Raw genomic sequence first — 17,919 nt, 5'->3', positions numbered from 1 at the left:
ATAGAATTGGTCTATAATCACCCCAAGCTGATTTAAATCTTATTAATTTTAATTAGGTGAAGTAAGCTTGAACTAGTAAAGTTGATCTAGAATCGTCTTGAACCGACTTGATTGCTATGAGTTCAAACTAATAAAAAAAGAGAAAAAAAACTAATAAAAAAGAGAAAATTAGATTATGATATTAGTTGAAACCGAATCAACCCACTTGAGCCTCGGACAAGTCATATATCTAGTGTCGATTAAGGATGACTCTCAGGTTCCATCGTGCTTGGTCACATAAGTTGAGCATGTTTGGAGCATTTACTTTTTATAAATTATTTTTAAAAATAAATTAATTAAAAATTTAATTAATTGATAAAAATTTTAATTTATCCACCTGATTAAAAATATTAATTTTAATCATTTCCTTAATCATACGAAGGGGAAAAAAAAAATAGTGATGCATCCATATCAAATGTTCTCGTGGCTACACGTGACATACATAACCCCCAACACGTTTATTCCTACATCGGACATCCCGTGATTGTTTGGTAGTAGAATTTGATGAGATTATATGCATATTGGATGATCGAAGGTGATGGTAATGGAGAGTTCGATCTCACTCTTCCTTGTCGTAATCTTTGGAAGCCAACTCGGTGAGAATCTTCTGCATCCTCTGCGCAGCCTCGACCTCCATGGCCTTCTCCTCTTGCTCCTTCATGTACGCCTGGAAGAACTCCCCGTTCTCCTTCTCTAACTCCTTCCAAACTGCAACGACGCAGTCATCAATGGAGGTACCACTACTGCACGCATTCTCTCTCTCTCTCTCTCTCTCTCTCTCTCTCTCTCTCTCTCGTGTCACAAGATCATGATGATGTATACCTGTGGAGGTGATGACGGACTTGATGTCGGCGTGCTTGGCGAGGGCTTCCATGCACTCCTCCTTGCTCATGCGGAAGAGGAGGCATTGCTCGATCAGGTGTTGCACCTGGAAGCCATGCAGAAACAATAATGGAGAATGAGAGGACTCCTCAGTGCGAATTAAGAGAATACTGTGACGTGCTGCTGCTCTTAGCTCACCGTTCTGATGTAGGAAGCCGACGACGAAGATTCGCCCATGGTGATGGTGGAGGAAAACCCTAACTCCGTGGTGAGGAGAGAGAGGCGAGAGACGAGGGCAACAAATAGACTGCGGGGGAGGATGAAGAGCAAGAAGGGGAGACGTGGGCCGGCGGAAGGTAATTGGTGGGGATGAGATGAGAAGCCACGTGTCTCCTCCAAATGAGCGACGGTATTCCTGTATTAGATTCGTCCTGTCATCAGAGTGAGCCACGTCAATATATGACGGTTTACTTCCAATAGGAATATTATATAACAATCCAATACTAATAAAAGCACAAACAACACGCGTGTCCTTTCTTTCCACCAACGCATTCTACGCATGATGTGTATTTTTCTTCGACTGTATTTGTTCTCGATCAAAATTGTTTAAATCTAATCAAATTTATTGTAGTGAAAGTACTATATGTCGTATTATAAAATTTTCCAACATCAATGGTAAGATTTTAGGAGCAATTCAAAGAACAAACTTTGTTCCATGCTAACCTACATACATGATGTTCTTTCTATTTTTGATCTTTCTATTTAAGTCAATAACCCTTTTAGGAAATATTTCTTAAACAGTCTACAGGGAATCTTTCATAGCTTTTTTAGGAAAGGGTTTTACACATACCTTGTCAAAATTGTCCATTTCAACATAACTGTTGATCACGATCGTTCGTCTGTCTAAAACAAAAGAATTAACATCATAAAATTGATTTGGTCAGAACAGACAGATGATGTTATGAAAGAGAATAGCGGGATAGACAAACAACTCCATGACTTCCAACTTTTAAGAGAGACAGCTTAGGATTTACATTGGATCAAACCATTACTGTGCCCGTCCACGTCTCCTCTCACTGTGGGTTCTTTGTTTTGTTGCAGTGAGCACGTCTCCTCTCACTGTGGGTTCTTTGTTTTGTTGCAGTGAGGTTGCTGTTGATGCTTGGGCTCCCATTCGAGACAATGGGCAAGGGCCAAGAATGGCCACATGCTTTTGTTCTCATGCAACCTACAAGTTACAAAAGAGACTTCTCACACAAAGGCTCTCTTCCTCTTCTCCCTGGCTCGTTGGACAATGATTTGATCTAATTGTCCAACAACAATGGCCTGAAGGTGCAAAGAATCTTGTTGCTGTGGCAGCTCACACCTTCCTCTACCCTCGCTGATGCTTTGCATGATCCAATGATCCAAGGATTAGCAAATACCATTGTAGACCATGTTTCATGTGATGAACACAACGGTTGGGAACCAGGAGTTCTGAGAAGACGGGAGATACGGGCATTTCAAGTCTCTGTTTTCCTCCAAAATGTTGAGCTGCTACAATACTGTTGATTATTGTGATGTGCAATGGAGGACTCAGGGTTTCGTTATATCATGGACTGCACCCTGCAAGCTACATCATGGAGATGCCCTGGGTTTGGGTGGGCTTCACCTATACAAAAGACAAAAGGACAGGAGAAGAAAAGGACTGCACTCCCAAACAAAAGGAATGGAATAAACCAGAACACATCCTGTAAGATATTTCCATTACCATTATGGAGTTCATCTGTGCCTGTCTTTTCTTCACCTCCCTCGCTTCAATTGTCGATCACAAATTTTGCTGTACGACCAGAAGCCTGCAGACACAGCAAGATGGAACTCAAACAAGATTGAGGAGAAGAGATAAGCATAACAATCTACCACAATAGTCTTGAATTTTAGATATTGCCTACGGTGCCAACTTGTGATCCTACTGCTACACGGGCTTGCATCACATTTTTATTTAATAACCAAACCAATGGCTGAACAAGATATATCAGGTGCACAGAAAGAGAGGATATGCAGATGAACAAAAATTGGTACTCCTATGTCCATCAGTGATGCAATGTGGTGGGATGGACACCAGATACTGTCAGGCCATGAACATACACTCATCAGGCATGACTAATTCACCGAATGATATTGGTCAGAAACATTGATCTAGGATAGTGGAATTAACCAAGAATAGTAGAATGGACTGCATTTGATATAGGAATTAAATGCATCTGAAGCAGAATGCTTATACATGAATATACCGAAACTCTTAAATGTTTGCCTAAGCATGCTATGGAGATCAAATCAATAAAGAGGAACTAGGCACCTAAAACTCTTTGTGCTTTGATCAAGATTATGAAGTAAAAATGACTGGGAAAAGTAAATAAGTAGTTTCACAACCAAAAAGAAATTTGAGGTGGTCACATGTCAGTTACCAAAATGAATTGCTAGCTCTTATGTCGTACATAAATGCAGTGTCAATCCAACAAAAATTTTCATGACTGTCATTGCAATAATTTTTTTCATAACATCTTGATAGTAATACCGGGACAATCAAGTTAATGTTCACGCTAACAAGCCTCTATAATCCATTATAAAAGAATTTTGTGTACCAACATACATGGAGAAATTAGTGGGTAGGAGCTATGTTACAAGTGTCATTACTGAAGGCAAAAAGGTAATAGATATTTACTATGATCGTGTGCTTTAGTATGGAAACATTACAAACATTGCTCCCTTGATCACGAGAAAGCGCTAGCCGCACATGTGGAATGTTCTTCCAGCTCTCCCCCAAAGCAGGCTTCAAACTTCCTCCCTCTCCTCCGACCATATGATTTGTTACCTTATCAGCATTAAGTAGCAAAGAGTTATAATCTTTTCGGCTAGCTCATGGCTGTCACAAAGGTACAAGCTGCAAGACATGCTTACATACTAACAGTGGATATTAGCATTTCTCCATGTTAAACATGGGACTACTTTTAGTAGCTAAGGAAAAAACCAAATTCTTGCCTGATATGTTCAGTTTAAATACCAGAAAGAATTAAAAAAAGCTTTCCTTGGCTAACCTAATAAACCTGATTTATAGTTCAATGAGAAAATACAACTATATAATTAATTTTTAGCAAAAAGATAAGTTTAACTTTTTTGCTTCAACAGGAAAATAACTTTGCCATGCTCAAACATTCTGCTTTCATCAAAGCCTGCTGACGTCTAATGTAACAGCAATCTTCAGCAAATATCAAGAATGAAAATTTCAACTGGTGAACCTAAAGTGCAATAGGCTTTGTGTGCATTTCATCACAGAAACATGATACAATAATTATGCAGCCAAGCACAAAATATGCAACACCAGACATTATTGTACTTACCAAAACTGACAGGTTGTATTCATTTGCTATTTTCTTCAACAGAATTCCAGTTGTGATCATCATCAGCCGTCCTGCATTTTTATCAGACTAAAGCTTGGAGGAACTCAAAACAATGGAACATGTGTGCTAAAACTCAGAAAACAAAACCTGTTTGCAAGCATACACAGTCATGAGAACTGGTGATATACAATATTCCTATTGGGTTACTCAGCCACATCAATGATATAAAAATCATGGGGCATGTTGATCGCATGTAAAGCAACAATATGTACAAGCACTTAGTGGATCTCATGTAAAGCTACCCAAGTAAGCAGTTGCATAGAATAGAACTTAAGTCAAATTAATCATGGGGCATGTCGGGAATACAAACTAAGAGTATATGAGGTGCATACCTTGTGAATTTTTGCCTCCAAGGATGGGTGTTATGAGGGATGATATTGAATCAACGATTAGTAACCGTATCCTGTTGCCACTACTTTTTACCTGAACCATTGATAGAAGTGCTCAATGCACTTAAATTCAACTAACATAGCACCATTCACAGTATCTGTGGGACAAAAAGAACCTGATGCTTCAATTTGCATTCAATTTGATGTAGAACATCCAACAACTCAAAGATGTCAAATACGGAGTGGCATAGTATGCTGCTCATAATCCTCTTGAGCCTACCTTCTTTTCCCTACAATGAAAAATTCACAATCAAGATTGACCCATAAAAAACATGTAATTTGCAATTTCCATAATAACAAGAATGTTCCTGATTATCAATTATGGAATTTACACTTATAGGACTACTGGTAATTCTCAATGCTCATACTAAGGCAACAGAGCAGACATTAAGCAAAAAATAAAAGACAAAAAGAAAAGGATTTCACCTCTTTAATCAAAGTGTCAGACTGCGAATTAACCATGTACGCAATGCGGTGTGGGGAAAAAGAGTTACAAGTATCCAAGAACAAAACAACACCCAAATGCAAGTCTGCAACACCCAATGCAGAGTGCAGACAAACCTGCACAACATGTTTGCTGAATAACATGACTAAGAACTTATGATTGCACCGGAACTTCCAATAATCAGGAGTAAAATATCTAACATCTATGGTCTAAATGAAGGGGAGAACTTCTTACAGACTGATTTTACATACTTGAAGATTTAATGGAGTCAAACAACTTTCTTACTTGTGTTTTACCAGAAGAGGATGGCCCCACAATTTCTGTTAACTGACCTTCCCGCAAACCTCCTCCAAGAAGGATGTCAATCCTGATAATTCATTACGCCATAAAAAACATCATACTGTTGAAAAAGAAAAACATCTAGAGAAACACAAGACAATAAACTATACTAGTTAAATTTAAGATACCCTTTACATCCAGTTGGAAGAGCATGCTTATTCCATTTAGCATCCTCAAGCAGCTCCACACCATTCAACCATGGTGGTTGTCGTCTGTCTATCGCCACCGAAACTTCTTCCATCCCCTGTTTTCGTCCTATTAGTTTAACATATTGTGACGGAGTAGTGCAAAAAGAGAAAATAAATTTGAACTAATTCACAAATCCAAAGAAAGAGGATAAAAATCTTAAGTAAAAGGATAAGTAATTACAAATCCTTTTAGATTCTTAAGAAACCATAAAAAGGCATCAATTTTCAGATGCCAATCACAACAGAAATGGGTCTATAAGAAATTAACAGAACACCTAATTAGCATCCACGTACCAAGATGACTCTCAACTTCGACTACTGGAAGAAAAATACCAAGTTTCTTTGATTCTTACGAAAACATAAATATGCATCAATTTTCAGATGCCAATCACAACAGAAATGGGTCTATAAGAAATTAACAGAACACCTAATTAGCATCCACGTACCAAGATGACACTCAACCTCGACTACTGGAAGAAAAATACCAAGTTTCTTTGATTCCAACAGATGAAGTTAAAGAAAAGGGACAATAGGCATTCTATCATCTCCAATTGCAATAAAATCAGCATAATAAGCTACATCAACAATTGACCTCCCATTCACAAGGAACATCACTGGTGGAAGAACCTTACCACATCCTCCTCCCCTAACTCTTTGGTTATGGGGGACTTGGCATGAATCGCAGAGCGAGGGTTTCGGGGTGGAGGCATCGGGACCTGAGATGCTACCGCACATTTGTGTTGGGTTCCGCCATCAATCAATCTTTCGAGCTCTCCCGCTACGCGCCCCCTCTCTTCCATTTGGAATCGTGGAGGGTTTAGTCACACATTGCCACATGTGCGAAAGCGCGTGTTTTCACAACTTGCCTCTCGTGCCGTGCGGACTTACCCACACACGAACTTGGATCTTGATAATCATATGACTGCACAACTATCAAAGCGAAATGGACGCAGATCACGTGGTTTCGGGGCAACGGGATTGAACCTTAGCTAAAGAAAACCGACGTCACACGTGCCCTCCGTGGCCACTCGCCGGAAGCATCAAGTCACGTGGCGAGCACGTGTACTGTGGAACCTCCCTCCCTCGGCTCCCACCCATATAAGCAATTCTGTCCTCAAAACCCTAACCCGTCGCCGGACCAATCACTCGCGCTCCCACCTGACCGACCGATAGAATCCTAATGGCTTCCAATTCTAACAAGACCGCCGCGTCCTCTGCCTTTTCCAGCGCCGGTGCCTATTCATACGACCAGCTCCTCCTTCAAACCCTCATGAGCCGCCTTCAGCTCCGCCCACCGTACCTCGACACCAACTCCTTCCTCTCTCACAGCCTCGACGACTTCCTCCTGGGTGACCGCGGCTCCGACGCGGAAGGCTCCGATGGCGACGACGAGGGGGATGACGAGGACAGCGGCGAAGGGTCGAAGAACCGCCGGCTCCTCTCCAAGGAGGAGGCCAAATTGGAGAAGGAGATCGTGCGGATCGTCCGCTCCGGCAACGCCGTCGAGGCCCTCAAGGCCAATTCTGGCCAGTCGGTGGCCATCGGTGATCACAACATCTGTGTCGCCGTCCACGAGGAGCCCGGGTCCGAGTACCGGGTGTGGGAGTGGCACGGACACATCATGCTCTTCGATGAGGAGAACGGGTACTCGGCCGAGTACATCTACGGGAATTACTTCGAGAGACTGCCGGAGAAGAAGGGTAGGAAACAGGCCGATGATGACGATGAGGAGGAAATTGAGGATGGTCAGGACAAGAGCAAGCTCAAGGCAGGTGGAAGCTTGGGGCTTAGGGATTTGATCCAGGACTTGAAGGACTCGATCAATAATGGGGCTGGGAGGGTTCTTCACAGGAACTCCTTGAAAGATGGATCAGTGGCAAGGTAATAGTTTGTAGATAAGATCAAAGATCTATATGATTAGTTTAGCTGTCGCAGCAATCCAAACAGACTTATTCTATATCTTGTTTGCCTCTGGTCTTCAAATAACACGATTTGGCTTAGAATATGCTCCATGGTTTCGATGCAAAATATTCTTTTTTTGTGTGTGAATTTTATGTTCTTCTAGTTTTTGATGTGTTATGTCTGCAAAATTGTGGTTAACTGATGAATCTGGAGTGGATAAGTTGGTTCTAGTTTGCTTAATTGTTGTGTTCTGCAGTCCACCTTAATTCTTGTGGTTAACTGATGTTCTAGTTTTTTATGCATTATGTCTGCAAAATTGTGGTTAACTGATGAATCTGGAGTGGATAAGTTGGTTCTAGTTTACTTAATTCTTGTGTTCTGTAGTCCACCTTGTGCAAACAAACGTTGCATTGCTGCATGAACTTTGTAATTCTATTTTTACTGATGGTAATAGTACTCTTGTTGATTTCTTATCATAGTTAGAATATATGAACTTTCTTTTTAGGCTTTTTATGGGATGGTAAACCTAATTAGAAGTCATTTAGCACACCTGTAAGGCACTTCCAACTTCCTAGCTTAGCACCATAAATACTCAGACCTGGTTTGAGTGATGTTGACACCTAAAGAACAGACATGAGTGGAAATAAGGAAAAAAATACAGTTTAAGAGAAATAAATGATTCATTGGTCTGATCAAGCAATAGTATCGGTATAGTATGGTTCTAAAAGAAGTAGCAATATCAACTCTAAAACAACAGTGAAGGTGTGTGTTGAATCAAGGATAGGCAATTAGTGTTTTTGTTATGCTCATTTTGTTCTATGCATGCTTATGAAAGGTCAACCTGATACCATAGGTAATTGCTATTCAAAGGAACATGTATTAGGTGTGCAAAATCTAAGAAAGCGATGCATGAATATTCATTGAAGAACAGGTACATGAAATCTGACTAAGATTGGAAGAAATTGTAATACACTTGTCCAGCATAGCACCATAATTACTCAGGAACTGGTTCAAATGAACTTTTTTTCTCATCGATGTTGTTCTGATTAGCGTATCAAGAACTGTGATGTTTGGATGACAAGGCATTGCACTTGGTGATAAGGTCATGGGAAATACTTCAATAGGTTATGAACAAGCAGAGAAGGATTGATTAGAAGGTCAGTATTTTCCTCACATATACATCAAGATATCAATCCAGTTTATGATTGCTTAAGGAACATAATTCTGTGCTCCACCTTTCATGGACTAGTCATATATAGGTTTTAAGTATAGCTCAAGATGTTGCCTTCTAAGGTTTCCTGGTCAATGTAAATGGTGATCTGAGATAATTGATTGCCATGAAAGAGCATAGAGCATCTAATAATCAAGGAGAGAAATTTTGCGTTGCACAGTAATTGTCAAATGGTTCCATGTAGAAAGATCAAAACAAAGTTTTTTTCCCCAGTAAACAACAAAATCAAAAATCTTTTTACAATAAATGATCCCCTAAAGAGTGAAGATTGTGGTACAACACTGCTGGAACCTCCTAACAACTATGCAATTAAATTGTGGTATGAACGTAGTGCTCAACTCATAAAAATAACGTAATATCCAATAGGCAATATCGTAACACAACTCAGTCCAAAGCAACGAGTAGATGTTGACAAAAATGACAATGGCTTCGCCCGGTCTCGAACCGGAGACCGTCAGTGTGTTAGACTGACGTGATAACCAACTACACCACGATACTTCCTTGTTATTTGTTGTTTAGAGACAAAATAACCTATATGTAACATAACTCAGTCCAAAGATCAACGATTAGATGCTGACAAAAAGAGAGTGGCGTCGCCCGGACTCGAACCGGAGACCTTCAGTGTGTTAGACTGACGTGATAACTAACTACACCACGACACCACGTTGTTATTTATTGTTTGGAGACATAATAATCTATTTATAATATAACTTAGTCCGATGGTCAACGATTAGATGCTGACAAAAATAGAGTGGCGTCGCCCGGAGACCTTCAATGTGTTAGACTGCCGTGACAACCAACTACACCACGACACCTTGTTGTTACTTGTTATTTAGATACAAAATACTCTATCTATAACACAAATCAGTCCAAAGGTCATCGATTAGATGCTGATAAAAATAGAGTGGCGTCGCCCGGACTCGAACCGGAGACCTTCAGTGTGTTAGACTGACGTGATAACCAACTACACCACGACACCTGGTTGATATTTATTATTTATGAGATTTGGTGAATTACACAGATCGAACTCGAACCAGACGGATCAATGCCAACCAGGTAAGTGGGTCGTCGACTCGATGGCCACAGCCGGAAAGCATTCAAGAAACGGTGGTAGAACTCGCCAGAACAAGAAAGATCCGGCAGCCGGCACTTCATGCGAGTGCGATTATGGCCCCACGCCGCCTTCGCCCATCGGCGACGTCACCAAGAACCAGGTGGCCATGACCAATTTGGTGAGCCCTTTCCTCGGTTTTTCTTCTTCCTAGAAACGCATGAATCCGATGTTGTTGTGGCTGAATTTGTTAGAAAGGTTTGATCTTGCAGGACACTGGCTTTATCTTTGATGGAAATATCCTTAAATTTCTCTTGTTCTTGGAAGTATAAAAGAGTCTCCATCATGTTCTCACTCAAGATTTCTGGTTTGAGTTTAGGTCCCCATGTCGATTTTGCCGGTCAGATACTCTTTTGCACGCAACCAAAACCAACTTTAACATACGGTCACACAGAAGCTAACAATAAACAATTTCAAACAATTCAAGAAATCAATCTGTCTGAATTGGGAACTAGTTAAATTAAATTAACAATTGGTCCCTGAAAGATAAGATCAATTTGACAAAGTGACAAAAAGGTATGGTCTGTTTATCCATCCTCCAGCATCTCTCTATGGACATGCATGCAAGAGGTGCTGCAGTACTTGTAATCATACCTGTGGAAAGGGACTTTCCCTTCCAAGGAGGCACTGCAGCAGGAGCAAATGGCATCGCCAGCTCCGCTCTTAGGCGCTGAGCTGCTCGGTGGTGCTACCGTGGTGCTCGTTAGTCGAGCATTTAGAGCTGCTATTCTCCTCTCTGCTGCGGCTGCTCTCTTTTCTCTTTCTGCTGCCAGTGCCCTTCTCTGTTCCTCCTGATCATGGACACGTTCGCCAGTTAGACAACCTGTGAGCATCAAAGATGATTGTTCTAAAGATGAGAATTTTTCCTTGTCTGACCTCTTTAGACAAAACAGGCTGATTGCTTTGGGGCTGCTGTATATGAGCCGAGGCAGATGCTCCTTGATTCTGTGATACAGCAGCCGAAGCATTTTCGGAAATGGCAGCTTGGGCCTGGAGTTGTCAGCAGAGAGCAAACATCCAAACAAACACCCATCAGTTTTTTATCCTATCGAGGTCAAAAGATTCAATTAATAATTTTTGTTTGGTCTACATTGTCATTCTGATTTGGCAAAACAATCATTCGCAATGGTCAAGCCTACATTAAAATCTAACAAGGAGAACGACAAGCCAGACAAAAAATTGAATTTACTGACTACCGAATGCAATGGTAACACAAATCACACTGTAGTAAGGAAAGGTAAAAGCAGTATTAGTAACACAAATCACACTTAGTAAAGATTTGAATGACTACCGAATGCACTAGAAGCATACCTTTGCCTTTTCTTTCGCTTTCCGCAACTTCTTCAACTCTTTAGCCTTTGCCTTCCTCTTGGCATCCTTCTCAGCCTATGTAACCATCCCACAGAAATTAACAAATCCTAAGGTCTATAAAGAAAAATGTTCCTCCAGAAGTTTTAAGCAACAAGCATGAACATAAACTTAATCCATGTAAATTTTTTAACATCATAAAAATAACCAGTCAGCATCCCAGAAAGCATATGCATTAAGTTCACTGATACTGATGCTAAATGAATTTAAGTTACTAGAGCAGAAGAATTATTAATCAATCAATCTGTTTACATAAATGGAATTCAGGGGTGACAACAGGAATTGAAGAATAAGGAAAAGATTCATCACTAACTGCTTTTCCAGGAACACTGTTTTATTAGACAATAATGCAGTAGAAACATTGCATTAATAGAAAACACAGATCAGGTACCTGTTTTGCCGCTTGCGCCTCTTCGATTTCCTTTGTCAATGGACTTGGCACATTGGCAGCATGCCAGTCCCACTTATCAGGATTTATCGCCATAAATCTTCTAAAAATGTTTCTGACTTCCTTCTCTGATGCTAACATGTATGGAGTCCGACCTCTACCATCTTTAATACAGGGATTTAGACCTTGTTCAAGAAGCTCAAGAGTTCGTTCAGCATCACCGCACTTTGCTGCTTCATGCAGAGGTGTTGTTTCATCCCTATAAGATGATGCATTAACTGCCTCAACTGCAATTGCCAAACCTTGTATTACCCCTGAACCTGATCCAGAAGAGGATTTCTTGATCTCCAAGTGCCCACTGGAATTGGAATCATTGGATTGAGGAATGCTATTTCCTTCACAAGATACACGAGAAGATGTGTCTTCATCTGGGATGTGATTCTCATCTACCTCATAGGCCAGGCTTGTCAATTGCTGATATATACGTACGGCTTCCTTGAATGTTGGCCTACGGACAGTCGAAGGAACATGTCTAATTTTATGATCTTGAGAACTCAACTGAGGCTTTTCCCCATCAAAAAACATCTGACGACTCCTGGATGGAGCATGAATAAATATACATGAGGAAGAATCGATGAACGATTTCCAAGAGACAAGCAATTCTTGAATTTCCTGTGTCAAAGAAATTTACAAATCAATTTATAGGACATGGATAAGAGTAACCAAGAAGTATTGTATGTTTTATTAACCGGAAGTGTTCACAATGTGGTGATGCTAAATAGTAGATCTAAGAAAAAGGCTGTCAAATTAATAGATCATGTTCAATTGAAGAGTAAACATACACTGCATGAGAAAAGAAAGAAAAATTATTCATTCTTAGTTCCAAACAGACATTGAAGTTTCCTGACAACAGCGGTAATGCTCCACATATGCTTTATGCATTAGTGATGAAAGATCTCTAGAAAACTCGTTATTTAGTACCTTTTTCAGTGCAGCTTCATTATATCTGCGAAGAGATGAACCAGCTGAATTTGCAGCTTTCCCGGTTGCATCTTTGGCAGATTGCCTCTTGCCAGCCTTTGCTCTAACGACATACCTACAAATGGACATTAGGAAGTTAATCACAGCTTAAAGCAATCAAGTTAAATGCAATATAATTGAGGAAAAAAAAAAGAAAAGAAATTATACTGCAGTGGGCTTAAATCAGGTCTCCCGAGTTAAAATGGAAACTGATATATCATTTTTGCCAAGCAAATGTTTGGATTAAGTTAGCCTTGTCCTCTCATGTCCAGCACAAATATACAAGAAAAAAGAAATTATTAATATGTCGTAGATAATCAAACTGTTCAGTAATCTGTATTAAAAAAATTATATATTTAGATTATCAATATGTTTAGATTATTCTGTTTGAAAGAGAGTTATATGATAATCAGCAAGCTAGGATAATAATTTTATATTAAAAAGAACGCTACACAAGAATGAGAGTGCAGAAAGAATAGATTGTACTGACCTGTGAAATGTCTTGTGAGCTATGACAAAGTTCCCATCAAAAACACAGCCAGCAAAATGACCACCACTTGCAAGCAAAACAATCCTTAGATGTGACCTATCTCGAGGTTCACAAACCAAAGTTTTCAATCTGTTAATCAACTCTGTCTCTTCTAAGTATGTATCTCCACTTACCATATGGTTTGACTTGCTGTTCTCAAAAGATATATCTTCAGTTTCATCCATGAGCAAGCATCTCCATACTGAAACTATATCACCTGACTGAAGATAGAAACATGGCTTTTGTTTATCACGTTCTTTTCCTTTGCTCGAGAGGCAGCTCTGATGGATAGGATCATTCTCAAACTCATCTTCTGAACCAGAGATACTAGACACATCAAAGTCCTCATATACAGGATCACCACCCAAGTTGTCAAAGTCGTCTTCCTTGATAATATTCTTGCCAGCAATGCTCAGCTTGACCTAAACATGGAGTTATATTAGACAATTCATGAATATCCAAACTGGCCAGGAGATAAGTTATTAGGCCACTATCTAGATGCCCTTTGGTAATTGAAAAGGAATTTAACTCTAGAAAAAAAAACCTGCATACAGAAGAACTGGAGAAATATATTCAACATGATGAAAATGATGAGGGTTAGCATGAGGCCCCTGCTGATCAGCCAATAGCTACTTGCCATATAGCCTAATGACACATAAATTAATTAGAGTGCTCCTCCACCATGCCGCTTGGAACTATCACTTTCCTTGCAGCCAGTTTGACAGGGCCTAAACCTGCTCCATACCAACGTGTGTTTGTAATCACCACCATTTCTGCAACCAGACTAGGAAGGAAGCTTCCATTCCTCCTTGTTGTTGGACCTTGTCCATCTTTATGGAGGCAGGCAACTAAATTTTCTAATCCCTAGACTACTACTCTCTACCTCTAATATTAATGAGCACTAGAGAAAGACTCCATTGGACACACTCCCTGTGCACCTCTTTTTATATTTTCACAAGATAAGCTCAGTGTATGATACGCACATCAGACTCCTCTCTTCCAATGTGTTGTTTCTAAGTTCAAATTGAGGTCAATCTCAACTCCATTCATCAGGATGTTCAAGAAGTGTCCATCGGAAATAAATGTTTAAGGCAAGGTTCACAATTTCGGTCCATATCAACGTACCAAGCGGTACGCCTAAAATAGCTGAAAACACTAGTACATATTGTATTAGTGTTTTCAGCTATTTTAGCTAAAATAGCTAAAAGGTCGGTAAGGTAGAAATCAACCATTACTTTCCAGTACAGGTCAGTAATAGTTGAAATCGACTGGTACTGCTCGGTACAGGTTAGTAACGATCGAAATTTCGATCGTTACCGCACGATACTGAGCCAAAAATTTGGTATCGCTCGGTAGTAGGCAGTCCGCGTATCGAGAGGCTCTCGGACCGATACGCACCACCCGTACTAGGCGGTACACATCGAAATTAAAAACCATGGTTTAAGGTCATCTTAACGTCAACAAAGTTTATTGGAACAGAAAAATGAGCTAATAGAACTATATTCCCATTTCCATGATAGACAATTTAAATTTGATGAGAAGTCATGGAATTTCCATGATCCTCTAAACACTAAGATTTGGCAAGTAGCCTTTTGAAGTAGTAGTCAACAGGTCTTTGTCCTAAATTAGCAATCACATGATAAACCCATGCTATCGAAGATCAATATCCAAAAAATTCCCTCAAATTAAACGAAAAGATGGCCTAAGTAACCTAAATTTCATGAACTCCTAAATGTTCAGACTTCAGAGAATAATAAGTTCTTAACTGTGATCAGAAGTCATAATTCCACCAAATATTTTTTTAAACTAAAATAACATTTTTTATTAAATCCTGTTAAAAAAAGCAAACCACCAGAAACATATCTCATGATATGCCCAAGATCCTGCATTGGAATGACACTGGGTGCCAAGCTCTTCAGAAAGTTGTTTGAGTTTCAAAAGTCCATTCTATGATATATAAATAACAACGTCTGTTAAAATATTCTATGCCTCATCAAATATCTTCTTATACTGCTTATAATTCTATCGATAGTTACAGAAGAAGAAAAAAAAAACACACACACACTTACGATTAAAGATTTAGGGTTTTATGATGATTTAGGGTTTTCTTCAGTGTACGATTAAAGATTTTCTTCTTGTTCTACACCTTTTTTATTAATACTATTCAGATGCAAGAACCACATAGAGAAAGAATTTCGACCAATCCATGAGCCGCTCGCGTGTGAACTACATAACCTACAACAAGCAGAAAAAAATCCCTATTTTCCTTTGAACACCGAACCATAAGTATCATATCTACGCTTATGATAAGAAGGGAAATTAGGTATCAAAGAATAAAGAAGACCAAACGAATTTGGAGTCAACATCAAGAGGGAGAGGGTTGTGCTAACGTTCAGGCGGTGGAGGTCGGATTTGAAGTGGGAGCGCTGGTCCTGGAGAGAATCAAACTCTGCCTTGCAGGTGTTGCACGTCCACCTAGACGACGAGGCGGCGGCCTCCTTCCCCATCTCCCCAGCACGAACCGACTCGACCTCCACATCCACTCTCTCGCCGACGCTCCCGGCAACCCCGGTCTCGGCCGTCACCGGAGAAGGGTCCGGGATCCGCCGAAGGGTTTCGGATTGGAGGGAGCGGAGAAGGCGGCACGAATCGAAGAAGCCAGGCGGGAGATCGAAGACGGAGCGGGGCTTCCGCTCCGCGAGGCTCTTCTCCTCCGTCGCCGCCATGGGCGAAGCCAATCGAATGGTATCTCTTCTCTTAGTATTACTCTCCTTCTGATATGAATAAATAATATAAATCTAATATTTGAAGTTGATATGTAAAATTTAGGAAAATATTCCTTTTTTTGTGTTTTTGCAAAGATGATATCCCTTTTCATAATTCTAAAATAGTTACCCTTATTTCAAAAAATTTTAGAATATCCTCCAAGAGAGAAAAGGTAAAATCTAATAGAAATATTTTAAAAATAATTATGAAATATTCATCACGACTAATGTATTATAAAAGGTTATTTAAGTATGATAATCAAAGTCAATTATTGTTTATTAAATTTATTATACTCATCCATGATTTTAGATATGATAATCGAGATCAATTATTATTTATTAAATTTATTATACTTGAGTGTCGAAGAGATTATGTTAAAAATAATTATTCAATCTCGATCTTTATGTCACAAAGCATTTATTCAAATATATCTCAATTCATGAGTGATCGAGACTTTCTTTCGACCACCTCAAATCTCTTGTGCACATAGATCTGAACTAAGTCATTCGAATGTCATCGACATCCATAATATTAAAGTTTAATATATGATATTAAAAAATTTATAATAGCGAGTCATTGATTTTTAGGTAATATAAGTCTATTATACGTATTTAAATTAGTTTAATAACATCCATTGATGGAGTTCGGATTGGAAAATAGCTATTGGGTAAATGTATTCAAATAGTTAGTCAAGCACCTCATATATGCATGATTAAGAATCCTTATTAAGTGTACGATACTTTCCTTAATCTGCAAAGACTTTGGTCACAAGACAACTCAAACTTTCATGTTAGCTATATCTTTGATCCAAGTCCCTAACCATGTCAAGTTGATTGAAATCTTTGGAGATATCAACAATATTATGAACATGAAGTAGAAGATACAAGCTTCAAATTCAAGTATCAACCGGTCTATATTGCCTACCATTTTTCAGCACTGTCATATAGGAGTATGCTTTGACATATGAAAATTTGATATAAGCTACTTGGATTTATTGGAAGCTTTTATCATAGACAAATTGAGAATTCGATACTTATGTAATCACTTGTATACAAACGGTACTATAGTGCATAAAATCTTTCTCTTAAATATGAGAAGGATAAGTTCAACATGTTCTTAGGTCTTCGGGGGCATAGGAGCTGTATCGGTGAAGAGTCACAATCTCGCAAATGCATTCGCGATAGCAAAAAAGTGTATAGTGAATTCACCAAGGCATAGTCCAAGGGGATGTTGATCCTCGAAACTTTTAGAAAGAATGATATAAAGAAAAAAATTACTCTAACGAGAGATATCTTTGAGAAGGATAAGCTTCGATGCTCTAGAGAGAGCTATGTGTAACAAATCGCATATGTTGAGGAGGCACCTCAAGATGATAGCTCTGTAAAATTTAATAGACCAAGCGAGCGGTGAGGAGTCAACACATGATCTCACATGAGATAATACGTGAGTTGATGTATTCTGAGATCAAGTGGGGGAGCAACCTTAGGCAACACCAAACAAATGCGTACTTAAAGTCGATGTGGAGATTAGACTCAATAGAGAGATGACCAGTGGAATGGTCAGCACAAGGACAACTCAATACAAACCGAGAAGTTGAGTAACTTGGATGAAATTTAGTGAAGTGTCCAAGCCACATGAAGAGAATCGATATAGAAGATAAAATATAGAACGGAGGCATTAAGCTTTCTTTAGACAAAGGTTAAGAACATAAACTCTTATAAAAGCAAATGCGAGATTATATTATTCCATGGGTCTTATAGAGTAGAATCATCTTGCTTGGTGCTAAAGTCAAAGGGAGCTTTGAGGCACATGCATCTATCTTAATGAAACAAATGACAAAGGGACTAAGGTAAGTCAACTTGCTGTGACAAATTATTGGAAAACCTTGGCACAAGGCAAGAAAATCAGAAGGTGAGCACTCTTGAATAATATGACCTAATTT

The 17,919-nt window shown here is 39.4% G+C and overlaps 4 protein-coding genes and 2 non-coding genes across 9 annotated transcripts; 1 reads left to right on the top strand and 5 right to left on the bottom strand.

Annotated features, from left to right (window-relative positions):
• Positions 1–417: 417 nt before the first annotated feature.
• On the bottom strand, positions 418–1,289 carry LOC103982326 (uncharacterized). Its single transcript, XM_009399225.3, has 3 exons — positions 1,060–1,289; positions 862–967; positions 418–747 (listed from the first exon to the last, which is right to left on the bottom strand). Exons 1-3 carry the CDS (start codon positions 1,096–1,098, stop codon positions 599–601), a joined length of 294 nt encoding a protein of 97 aa, XP_009397500.1. The 5' UTR covers positions 1,099–1,289; the 3' UTR covers positions 418–598.
• Positions 1,290–1,712: 423 nt separating this feature from the next.
• Positions 1,713–6,680, bottom strand: LOC103982327 (DNA repair protein RAD51 homolog 4). Of its 4 annotated transcripts, XM_065106780.1 has the most exons (10): positions 6,295–6,672; positions 5,603–5,718; positions 5,421–5,502; positions 5,117–5,251; positions 4,807–4,920; positions 4,634–4,724; positions 4,242–4,312; positions 3,566–3,715; positions 2,612–2,696; positions 1,713–2,512 (listed from the first exon to the last, which is right to left on the bottom strand). In XM_065106780.1, the coding sequence occupies exons 1-9, from the start codon at positions 6,460–6,462 to the stop codon at positions 2,658–2,660; spliced, it is 966 nt and encodes a 321-aa protein (XP_064962852.1). In that variant the 5' UTR covers positions 6,463–6,672; the 3' UTR covers positions 1,713–2,512; positions 2,612–2,657. The 4 variants fall into 4 exon arrangements, with proteins under 4 accessions (XP_064962852.1, XP_009397501.2, XP_064962851.1 ...); XM_009399226.3 differs by having other exon boundaries at positions 1,713–2,696; XM_065106779.1 differs by lacking the exons at positions 1,713–2,512; positions 2,612–2,696 and having other exon boundaries at positions 3,436–3,715; positions 6,295–6,676.
• A 113-nt stretch (positions 6,681–6,793) lies between these two features.
• Positions 6,794–7,667, top strand: LOC135611242 (uncharacterized). Its single transcript, XM_065106783.1, has one exon. The coding sequence runs from the start codon at positions 6,843–6,845 to the stop codon at positions 7,545–7,547; it is 705 nt and encodes a 234-aa protein (XP_064962855.1). The 5' UTR covers positions 6,794–6,842; the 3' UTR covers positions 7,548–7,667.
• A 1,716-nt stretch (positions 7,668–9,383) lies between these two features.
• Positions 9,384–9,457, bottom strand: TRNAV-AAC (transfer RNA valine (anticodon AAC)). The gene has a single exon. It is a non-coding gene; the product is annotated as a tRNA-Val (tRNA).
• A 243-nt stretch (positions 9,458–9,700) lies between these two features.
• On the bottom strand, positions 9,701–9,774 carry TRNAV-AAC (transfer RNA valine (anticodon AAC)). The gene has a single exon. It is a non-coding gene; the product is annotated as a tRNA-Val (tRNA).
• A 553-nt stretch (positions 9,775–10,327) lies between these two features.
• Positions 10,328–15,978, bottom strand: LOC103982329 (uncharacterized). The gene is made up of 7 exons (XM_009399229.3): positions 15,602–15,978; positions 13,173–13,633; positions 12,644–12,758; positions 11,666–12,334; positions 11,218–11,292; positions 10,783–10,896; positions 10,328–10,697 (listed from the first exon to the last, which is right to left on the bottom strand). Exons 1-7 carry the CDS (start codon positions 15,935–15,937, stop codon positions 10,434–10,436), a joined length of 2,034 nt encoding a protein of 677 aa, XP_009397504.2. The 5' UTR covers positions 15,938–15,978; the 3' UTR covers positions 10,328–10,433.
• Positions 15,979–17,919: the final 1,941 nt, after the last annotated feature.

The sequence above is a fragment of the Musa acuminata genome, chromosome BXJ2-4 (genome assembly GCF_036884655.1).
Source record: "Musa acuminata AAA Group cultivar baxijiao chromosome BXJ2-4, Cavendish_Baxijiao_AAA, whole genome shotgun sequence".
Lineage (NCBI taxonomy): Eukaryota > Viridiplantae > Streptophyta > Magnoliopsida > Zingiberales > Musaceae > Musa > Musa acuminata.
Note: the sequence above shows the minus strand (reverse complement) of the source record. Positions and strands in the feature narration are given on the sequence as shown.